General features: G+C 40.4%; 2 protein-coding genes across 5 annotated transcripts in view; both read right to left on the reverse strand.

Annotated features, from left to right (window-relative positions):
• The window catches only part of LOC109527444 (Kv channel-interacting protein 2-like), a 17741-nt gene extending 13522 nt beyond the window's left edge, over positions 1-4219 (reverse strand). The window contains exon 1 of the mRNA XM_019889386.1: positions 3685-4219. Coding sequence (XP_019744945.1) covers positions 3685-3757 — 73 coding nt within the window. The 5' untranslated portion in view covers positions 3758-4219. The remainder of the gene's footprint in view (positions 1-3684) is intronic.
• A 719-nt stretch (positions 4220-4938) lies between these two features.
• armh3 (armadillo like helical domain containing 3) overlaps positions 4939-10703 on the reverse strand; it is a 22850-nt gene continuing 17085 nt past the window's right edge. For 2 of the 4 annotated variants that reach the window (XM_019889170.1, XM_019889173.1), the window contains exons 25-26: positions 7138-7254; positions 5843-6750 (exon numbers count right to left, since the gene is read on the reverse strand). In XM_019889170.1, coding sequence (XP_019744729.1) covers positions 6658-6750; positions 7138-7254 — 210 coding nt within the window. In that variant the 3' untranslated portion in view covers positions 5843-6657. Of the gene's footprint in view, positions 5407-5842; positions 6751-7137; positions 7255-10703 lie in introns of those variants that run through there. The other 2 variants (XM_019889172.1, XM_019889171.1) reach the window with 2 other exon arrangements.

The raw sequence follows: 10703 nt of genomic DNA on the forward strand, positions 1-10703 counted from the left end.
AAAACTAAGGATGTGTTGAATATGAGTTCCTTGTACACATTATATTTCTCATTATTACTCCCATATATGACCTACTGTGTGGAAATATGGGGTAACGCCTGTAAATCAAACACACTCCCTGTCTTAAAACTACAGAAAAAAGCAATCAGAATAATCAATTGGTCTAAATATATCGAACCCACAAATCCACTATTCATCAAATCAAATACAATGAAATTCTATGACCTGGTTGACTTCAAAATTGCCCAATTAATGTATAAAGCACATAACAATCTCCTTTGCCAAAATATCCAGAAGTTTTTTGAAATCAGAGATAGTTGTTATAATCTAAGAGGTATTAATCAATACAAAAAATCCAGAACAAGAACAAACATCAAGCAAAGGTGTGTATCAGTAATAGGAGTTAATCTGTGGAATAAGCTTGAGATGGATCTGAAAATGAGTAAATCGTTGGACGAGTTCAAAAACAAATTTAAAAGATTAGTACAAAAAAACTACATAAAACAAAGTTAAGAAGATAAATTTTACATACTGGTACCTATAAAATATAGTAATACTATGGTTTGTTCTTGTTCTGGATTCTGAACAACTTATTGAATGTATTCAAGAAATGCAGTATATATAATGAATATGAGTCATTTGATATAAAAAGTAGAAAGAACAATGATACATATATATACACTACAAAGACAAGATATTTAATGTTTGCACTGATGAACTTTATTGCTTTGAGCAAATTATCATTAACTTAGAATGTTATGGCTGTAAACATTCCAAAAAAGCTTGGTAAGGGTCATGTTTACCACTGTGTTACATAACTTTTTCTTCTAGCAAAATTCAAAACATTGTAAACTGGGGACACAAATTGTTGAAGCTTTGTAGGTGTAATTTTTTTCCCATTCTTGCTTGATGTACAGCTTCAGCTGTTCAGTGATCCGGGATCCCCAGTGTTGTATTTTATGTTAATAATGCACCCACCACACATTTTCCATTGGAGACAGGTCTGGACTGCAGGCAGGCAAGTCTAGTACCCACAGTCTTTTAACTATGAAGCCATGCTGTTGAAACACGTGCAGAATGTGGTTTGGCAAAAACAATTACAAATGTGGACTCATCAGACCACAGAACACTTTTCCACTTTTGCATCAGTCCATTTAAGATGAGCTCGGCCCCAGAAAAGCCGGTGGAGTTTCTGGATGTTGTTGATAAATGGTTTGTGCTTGTATAGCAGAGTTTTAAGTTGCACTTATGGATGTATTCATTTAAATATAGGTTTCTACATGATTTGAAAATCATTGTATTCTGTTTTCATTCATGTTTGACTCAACGTGCCAATTTCATTGGAATTGGGCTTGTAACATAAAATATCATTTAAAAATTAAAACCCAGACTCAAGCAATATATTTTTTTAAAACAGCAAAATTATAGGAGACATCATACCTCTAAATGATTGCGAACACATTCAGTCCAGAGCTAATGCCATAAATAGACAATTGTTATCAGGTATTGCAAAAAGTCCAACATGCAATGATAACAAGCAATGATAACAAAGAACATGAGCAACCTAGGGGCTCGTTGCCATTAAGTAAATACTGTAAATTGCACTTGGGATAAATGAAACCTGGAGCTTTTTTGTCCTCCTCATCGGAACCCTAAATCGACAGCCCGAGGGCAGAAGCTCAAACTCATTTTGGAGTGGATGATTAGAACTATTCCAAATAGCATTCGCCTTCCTCAGGACCTGTATCTCTTATAGGTCGACAGTAGCCCAGCTTGCTGACTTGCTGATATTTTTCCAGTCGTTTTGATAATACTACAGAGGCCGGACAAGTTCAGGTTTCCAAACTATGCCACAAGACAGAAGGATGAAACAAGATTCAATAAAATTTGGAAGGTTCTCATTCTCCTTAAAAAAAAAATACAATCGTTGATGAAGCGTTTTGTCGGTCACATCAACGTGAGGTTGTAAACACACTTGATTGTGTTTATGAGCGAGTGTGTTGTTATAATCCCTGTCGCGGAGGCTGTCGTCTATCCATACAAAGGGCCGTTTGTGTGTCTTGTGGAGTGCAGCCTGTGTGTGAATGCACCTGTTGACTGTTTGGTTAAGCAAACGTTGAATGGCCATCACACCAGCAGAAGTAACCGACTGACATGAAATTAAACCTTCATTCTAATAGTCTGTAAACCAGCCAGCTGTGCATACTCATGTTCAAAGATTTAGTATCGGCGCAGGCACTCGGTTATTTTTGGTGACAAAGTCTATTTTGGGATGATCTAAGAGGAATAATTTAGTGTGCTTGTCTTTGCAAGTATGTTAAAAAAAGGAGGGGGGGGGGGTGAAGGAGAGAGAAGAACGTCTCACTGATCTAATTACACTCCAAACACACTGAGGAAGATCGCTGGAGATGACAAGAGGTGCTGGAGACGTTCGCTTGATTTCTTGCCTGCGCCTCCCTTCTTGCTTGATTCCTCTTTCTCTCTCTCTACACGCTCACTTAGAGACTTGAGCTCATTAAAAACGACCACATCGCCCATACAATATCTTCTTTAATGCTGTTAACACAGAGTTATGGCTGCATTATCATCCTAATCACACACCCATTAGTTTCGCAGTTACATACAAATGTTTCCTCGAAATTCATCCGTCTATCCGCACTATTTATATCCTATTCCAGATGACACCACCCTGGACAGGTTGTCATTCAGTTACAGGACTAGTCTGAGTTAAACATTCTCTTGGCCATTTTTTTTTTAAATTGGAGTTTTTTTGAGGTGATTATTGTTTTTAAAATCGCAGACTGAATCAAATGTTCTTGCAGGCTTCACAAATGGGAATGTCTTTGGGTACACCTGCACAATCTGATACAATCCATCTATCTGGTCACCAGTCAATTGCAGGGGACATTTCGACAAACGTCCTTTTCACACTCACAGTCACAGCTATTTAGATTCGTTAATTAACCTTATTTGTGATTGGAACGTGTTTCGAAGTGGGAGAACTGTACTTGGAGAAATCCCAGACAAGCTCAGAGAAAACAAGCAAACTCCACATAGGAAGTCTGAATATGAGATTAGAACGCAAATGTTAACATCACAAACTTTATAACTCAAAGTTTAAACTGTCAAAAGTGTTTATTTAGTGTAATGTTGACTGCATCACCAAAGTATGGACACACATATGAAAGAAATGAGTTTATTTTCAATTTTATCATCAATGTGATTCATTCGAACTCAGTGCACCCTAAATTATCCACCTTCGTGTAATTGGTCCCAAAATTATTGATCTACATCAAATAACGTTCCTTAGTTAAGCTATCTATGCCAGCTATGTACAATGACATGCAGGACAATGAAATGCTTTTCCACTGAATTACAGAAGGGCGGTAGATAAGTGACCGGTGTATTCACTTGTTTTTAGATGTTTCTTCCGTAAAATATGTGCCTTGACTCGACAAAAGGTTCAGAAACACTGCTTGTTGTGCATCACGTTTGAAGTATGTCAAGTCAAATGAGAATGCAGCTATTTGAGTCGTATTTAATATAATAAAAAAGTACATGAAAAATACACTAAAGTACCTTGCTTGTACAAGTTTTAAACCTCCTCCCTCCGTTTCTGGGAGCGAAGAGAGTGGAGATCAAAACCATGAACAAGTGGCAAGTGGCGAGATGAGATTCGCATACCTGTGAGCGGGTCGTAAGATCGATCCAATTCCGTGGACTCCGACAAGCTGTGATCCTGACTTCGGGATTTCATGCTTGTCCCTCGACTTTACAGGACCCGTTGGAACCGCAAGACCTGCACACGATTTGCGTGTGTGTTCATCTCCCAAACGTCGCCAAGGCTGCAAAGTATGGACGAGCGCGGAGGAGCGTGATTATGTCGATGATCCCGCTCCCCCTCCTTGCTCATTCAATCTGCTCCTCTTTGCGCACGAACTTTCAAAACACTGTTTGCTTGCCTCGTCCGGTCACGCGGGTACGCGAATGCCACCCGGGTAGGAGGAGGACGAGAGGGAGCATGCAGATGTGAGACAAACTTGATTCATTTATTCTATCCGAGCATCTTGTTCCATACCGTACACTTCTGGTCGCTTCATTCGATACGTCAGCCAATTCAAATGATCAAAAGACTCAATCAAGATTTCTGGCAAATGGAGGAAATGTATTTATTCATAATGTTCACTAGACTGGTCAAAGGCTAATGTTAATCAAAAATGGCTTTCTTTTTTTCGAAGCACATCAGGTTTGTGAGAGATTTTCAATTGTTTTGTTTGTTTTTAGTTTCACCAATAAAAGCTTGCACAATGTGGATTTTACCACGTGTTGTCATTTATAGGAATGACGTTTCAGAAAAAAATCCACCTGTTGCTGAACCGAACCATTATTTCATAAACGTTACAAAATACTGTATTGTAATGCCCTTCGATGCGGAAAGAAGGAACAGATATTACAATATATTAGTACTGTCGTGTTACATATATTGTATTTTTTCTTCTTCTTGTTTTTATTATTACTATTAAAACATGACGTGCTAAAGTAAAAATAAGGGCAGAAGCGCACAAAAAAAATCGCAAAAAAATTTATATCCCCGATTCATTTATTTATTTTACTATTGTTGACCGGTGGGTGGCGGAAAAAGCATTGATGCCATTTTAGTAGTTAATTGTGCTTCTCCAAAGAAACATCACACTTTCGCTTTAAATGACACAAAAATATTTCATCTATCACACAGTCAGAAAAACAAATGAAGTTGTTAAAGCTGTAAAAAAAAAAAAAATGTGAGTTTTGTTGCTGTTGGTGGAGGGAATGAAATCGAAGCAGCGGTTTTAAGGTGCCTATTAATGGAAAGCCTGAGAAAAACACTGCAAGATTGAATTGTCAATTAAACTGATAGTAAATTAGACCCACTCAAGCTAGGAAAGGTGCACAGGAGGACAAGATTTTTTTTTTTTTAATCTTAGACACGGGTTATAAAGGGCAGTACAAGAGAAAACCCAGTTCACATGCAATACTTTGATTTGAATCTACCAGAGCAGCTTTTATTGTTGCGTTGAAACTTCCTAACAGACAGAATTCAGGAGGCGCATGTGAATGGTCACACGTCCAATACCATCACCTCAAATCCAGTTTCCCCATGGGGCTTTCTCCTTTCTCCTCGGCTCTTTATCATTTGTGCAGACAGCTGCAGGTCTTCCCAAGAGGGCGGCCACAGTGTAAAATTCTCAGATGACAATAGCCTCCTGTCCAACATGTGCACAAATGAGTGGGCAAACTCACAGCTTGACCATTACATGGATGATACCAACAAATTAAAACATTCAGTACAGTAGTGCCAAATGTCTTCAGAAGCGTTTAGTCTGGTGTGTTGCAAACAGAGATGCAGTGAAATGAAGGACAGGTGATCTGGGGGGGAAGATCAGCAAAAACAAAGTAGGCAATCTTCATCTAAATGAAAATTTGATGAGAAAGCCGATATGCTTAAATGCTACATTCCAAATACTCAGCAGCATTAATGGATCGTCATGGTAAAACATTTGACCTGGTATGCACTTAAACACATCCATCCATTCATTTACCCTCAGATTAGCTTGGCAAGAGGCAGACTACACTTTCGATTGGTCGGTACATCACAGGAAACACAACCATTCACACTTGCACCGTCACATAGTGGGAACTGATTGCATGCTGCCTTTAGTAAAGCCAGGCGTGTGAACCACTACACACGCAGCCTGACCATAAACATGTACAAAACATAAATCCTTTTATCAGTTCCTATACAATATCAAGGTCTGCAGAATATAATAGTTTATTCAATTGAGACCACATTTGGACAAAGGTGTGTGCCTGAAAGGGCAAAAATAAAGTCGTAAAATCTATCATTGAACAGAGCACAGAAAATGAAGTTAAAACTTGTTGACTTTGCATCATTTGGATAAACACGAACATTTTACAAAATGTGTCCACCTGAGCAGACAGCCTGGTCTATTTCCACAATAAACAGGCACAAATACAAACGTTGAGCAAAGAAAATTGAAAGAACAACATATGATAAATTACAGACAGTGAATAAGTGAGAGAAACAGGTACGTGTCTATATACTTTTTATTTGTCAGACTTGAAGCAAAAATGAAACCATGTGGAAAAAAAAAATCTATTTAGGGGAAAAAAACCCTCACCATATTTAGTTTCATTAAACTTTAGTTAGAAATGACTGGCAAGATATACAGTAGTTAGTCATGGCTTCCTTTTGGTTACCCCAGCGCATCAACTTCATTACTTGTCTTCCATCAGCAAAACATGGCAAGTGAAAATACATGAAATGTAATTGAACACATACAGAACATGAAGCGCAAAGTGGAGAAATAAATTAGACACACCCAATCACGGTGGGCGCCACTAGCACTGGTTTAAAAATACTTGCTCAAACTATCTGGAATCCAAACATTCATGCCAGTTAACAGTCCAGCCAATACTGCAGCTTGCTCGTCAAGGAGCCACACCCGCGCTTGCACCCACACACATGGCAGAGCCACCCGTGAGAAAGTGCACCGTCCTGTGAAAGAGGTTTCAATAGTCCGAGAGGAATGAAGAGGACAGGTTCAAAGTTGATGTTAGCGTGTGCGCCCGTACATTGCCTAGAGATGGGAAAGCTTCTCAGGAGATGGTGGAGAACTCTTTGAGAAGCACATCCTGACTCAGGGTGTTCAAAGACACGTTTTTCCTCACATTCAGGCTGATGGAGCGCACCTGAAGACACACACGGGACACCTCTTGGTCAATGCAGTCACAGCTAAGTGATGTTGCAAATTGCTTGTGGCTGAAAAATAAACTCAACTATGTTACAAAGAGGCCCTGTAAGTCAGCTTTTAAACGCCATTTGATCAGTTTGCTGTCCTGCTTGAATGATCCACCCACAGAAAACGCAATTTCAAGGGCTTTCCCATAGACAAAACCTCCCCAAATTCACAGATGTGTTCATCCCGGTGCAACTGCACGTCTGAAAGCGGTCCCAGGTGTGAAGCCCCATAGTTGTAATGATCTTTTTCGCAACAGTCATTTTGACATAGCACAAGAACAAATCGACACAAGCATTAATGATGGCTGGAAAAGTGAGGTGAACTTTGGTCGTCTTACCAGCTCCTTAAAGAAAGCTGCTTCTTTGGGCTGCTCCGAGTATCTCTCAAACTGGTCCAAACCATCCTGCAGTTTGAGTGTCAGGGTGTCGTAGTTGGAGCGCACCACCTCCAGCACCTAACGCAGCCAGAGGCAAAAAAGAAACGCATACAAAGACAGTCAAATATTCATTAGGGTCGCATACTTCCACACTACATTTTATTTATGAGGGATCACATGCTGCATTGTCATCATCATAACCGTTTGCTGGCTCCCTCTAAGCTATTTGCAGCTCTTCTTCCACTCTTGTGCTTCAAAGTGTGCATAATCAACTGGGGCTCCTCGGCTCTTTTATTCTAAATGATAAAACTTGACGCGTGTGTGTGTGTGTGTGTGTGTGTGTGTTTGTCCAGCTGAGATGAGAAGCTGGAGTGAAATCAGAGCTAATTATGGCAAGATTCTCCGCAGCTCCACCCCTGACAGTTACCCTCTCATCCATGAAATAGCCACTAATGTGGACATTTTTCATTATTTTATTAATGAGCCCGAAACACAGCATGAAGCGTTCGCATTGGAACGCTTTCCTCCACAAACAAAAATGCTGCTGATGTGGACAAATGGAAACACATCGATGTTAAGTGGAGATCGGTTCCATTTATTGGATGCACTCACCACATGGCGTGCGGTATGACAAAAACAGCTGAGCCATCACTTTTAGATATTTTACTTGGATTAATGGGAAGCTCTCCACATATTTTTATTTGTAAAATGGCACTGTGATGAAAAATTCATTCCATCTCTGTGTGAGACATGTTTGAATGATAACCTCAGTTAATGTGCCTCCAAAGAAAAGAAATGAAAAGTTGGAAGAGGTGAAACTGGCAGGAGGTGGGACAGTCTGAGGAGAAGTATCAGCTGTGACAAACAGGCTGGAAGCACAAAAAAAAAAAAAAAAAAGAAAAATGGAAGGAAAGTAAACAGAGCATGAAAAAGGCATCCGGAGAAGACAGGAGGCTGGAAGCTGGCTCACGTGACAGTTGAGCAAAGAGGCTTTGGGCCACAAACACAACTCTCGCTGAGGCAGCGCTCTGCATCATCAAGCAAGCACGTCACCGTTGTGTTTTTGTTATCTCAAATAGCAAAAAAACCACAACCGGCCCCATGCTGGGATGCGTTTGCAATTTAATGTTGATCTGTTGTTGTGGAAATCATCAATCTTCTTGTGTCACTATCGGGAACAAAGACACAAGAAGATAGTGTACGGGTAAAACGTGTGTGTGTGTGTGTGTGTGTGTGTGTGTGTGTGTGTGTGTGTGTGTGTGTGTGTGTGTGTGTGCGCGCGCGCGTGCTCACTCAAGGAGGAATAAAGAAATTTAAGGCTTAATGCTGCATTTGAGGACGGATGGTTTAAATGAGCTCCGAAAGCAGTCAAGATAACATTGCGGCTGATGTGCAAAGCACGAGTCGGTCCATTGGGCTTCTTAGTCTAATTCGGAACTCTTGTCACTTGGTGTGACGCTAGCAGCTCAGTCACAGCCAACTTGCATTTTCCTTGCTTGCTTGTTGTGATTAAGTCAAGCAGATAAGAGTATGGTGGGATTATAATGACCATATCCATCACTCTTATCATTTTGAAAAATGTTTTTTCCCCCCTATCCTCGCTGTGCTTTTTTTAATGAGCTTGTCTCGTCATCATTACATGCAGCTCTCCCTTAATGACGAAAAAGAGGTAATTTAGTGTTCAGATGTGTCTTCAAAACATTTCATTTTATGTTTGTAAAAAGACAAAATAAGTAAGTCCTCGTGTGGTTTGCACAGCAACCAGCCACAAGTGGAGGGAAACTGAAAACAAATCTGGTAATGACGTAGGAGCAAGTCAAAGCAGTTTGACACATAGCTTGTGTTCTGCCTGGCGAAGAGCTGAATTAGGAAAGCGACAGATGGGTCAATTAGTTCTGGAAATGTACAAGGACTGTAACAGCAATTAGTTGTTTACCGAGAAAAACAAAAACAACAAAAAACATCCAGTGGGAGTGAGGTGGTGTTGATGGCAGGCAAAGCCAACGATGACGAGAATAACCGCTTGTGATATAGAACAAAAGCTTTTCACAACATTGGCACCAACAGAAGCCTCGGCCAAGTGTCATCTAAAAACATGTAACTGAGGATCTGTTTCCCACAGGCTGATCCAAAAAGAGACCCTACTCAAGGAGCTGGCACACCATGGATGGAACCTTGCTTGTCTGATGAGTTTCCATTTCTACTGCATCATTAAGAGAGGTAGATTGATGAAATGGTTGGTTCACGCTGGTGGTGAGGTAATGGCACAGGGGATATTTTCATGGCCCCGACATGACATCCTTGCATCCCATTTCCAATAGCGCTTGCCCTCATTTGGGTTGCGGGTGAGCTTAGGGCGACAGACGGGGTACATTCTGACTTTTACGCACTTAAGCTCTCATCTGTGAAGCACACCTATGAACCACAAATCGACTGTGCTGCATTGCCCCAACTAGGAAATGTTCGAATGTAACTGATAATCTGACTATTGTCCCAAGTGGACAATCTTCAGATGGCTACTTACAAAAAGAAAGGAAATCATTTCAGAAAGATGATATCTATCTGCACTAAATTTGGCTTCCACATTCACCGGCTCTGAACTAAATAAACTGAGTTTGACAGAAGCTGGAATGGGAGCTTTTTATCATGGAAAGTATCAAATGGTAGTTTTGTCAACACCAAATCAATACCAAATTCTCAGAGGAATGCTAAGGTGAGGAATCCATCCATCCACCCATCCATTTTGTATACTGCTTATCCTGTATATCAGAAGTGCCCAACCTCTTTTGACCAAAGATGTACTTTTCAAGCAACTAACCTCCCGCGACCGTCCTGTTAACCGCACGTGTATGAATACATGCACAATTTAAGGGAAAAAAATGGTTCTTTATTCCCCCCCACCCTGAAAAAAAAGGGCAGGGTGTTAAGCGAACTGTATTGTGTATTCAGTAATTCTCTTTAAGAAAGCAAAAATAGATGAATACTTGATTATTCGATCATATTCAAGTATACTTGAATACTAAAACGTTATGCTGGTTTTGGGCAGATTTGTCGCATCTCCAAAGCTAGCATTTTTCATGAAAACCCAAAAAAGAAAATTGCATGTTTGTTCAAATTTGCACATTAAAGGATTCTGTCTAACCATGTAGACAAACAACCATTCGCACTCATAGTCACACCTTCTGAGTGGGTAAGTGAATCCATGCTGCCTGCACAGAAGTGGGCCAGGTGAACCACTACGCCACAGGTGTCAAACACCGGTCCTGGAGGGCCGCTGTCCTGCATGTTTTCCAAGTCTCCCTGTTGCAACACACCTGATTCAAATGATCAGATCATCAGCAAGCTCTGCTGAAGCCTGACATTGGACCTGTTCATTTGAATCAGGTGTGTTGCAACAGGGAGACTTGAAAAACATGCAGGACAGCGGCCCTCCAGGACCGGAGTTTGACGCCTATGCTGTATACTGTATTCTATTCCTCTCCAGAATGAAGAAATATGGATCAAAAATGAAGATTTTGACTTTCACG

The sequence above is a fragment of the Hippocampus comes genome, unplaced genomic scaffold (genome assembly GCF_001891065.2).
Source record: "Hippocampus comes isolate QL1 unplaced genomic scaffold, H_comes_QL1_v1.1 scaffold86, whole genome shotgun sequence".
NCBI classification, from domain to species: Eukaryota; Metazoa; Chordata; class Actinopteri; order Syngnathiformes; family Syngnathidae; genus Hippocampus; species Hippocampus comes.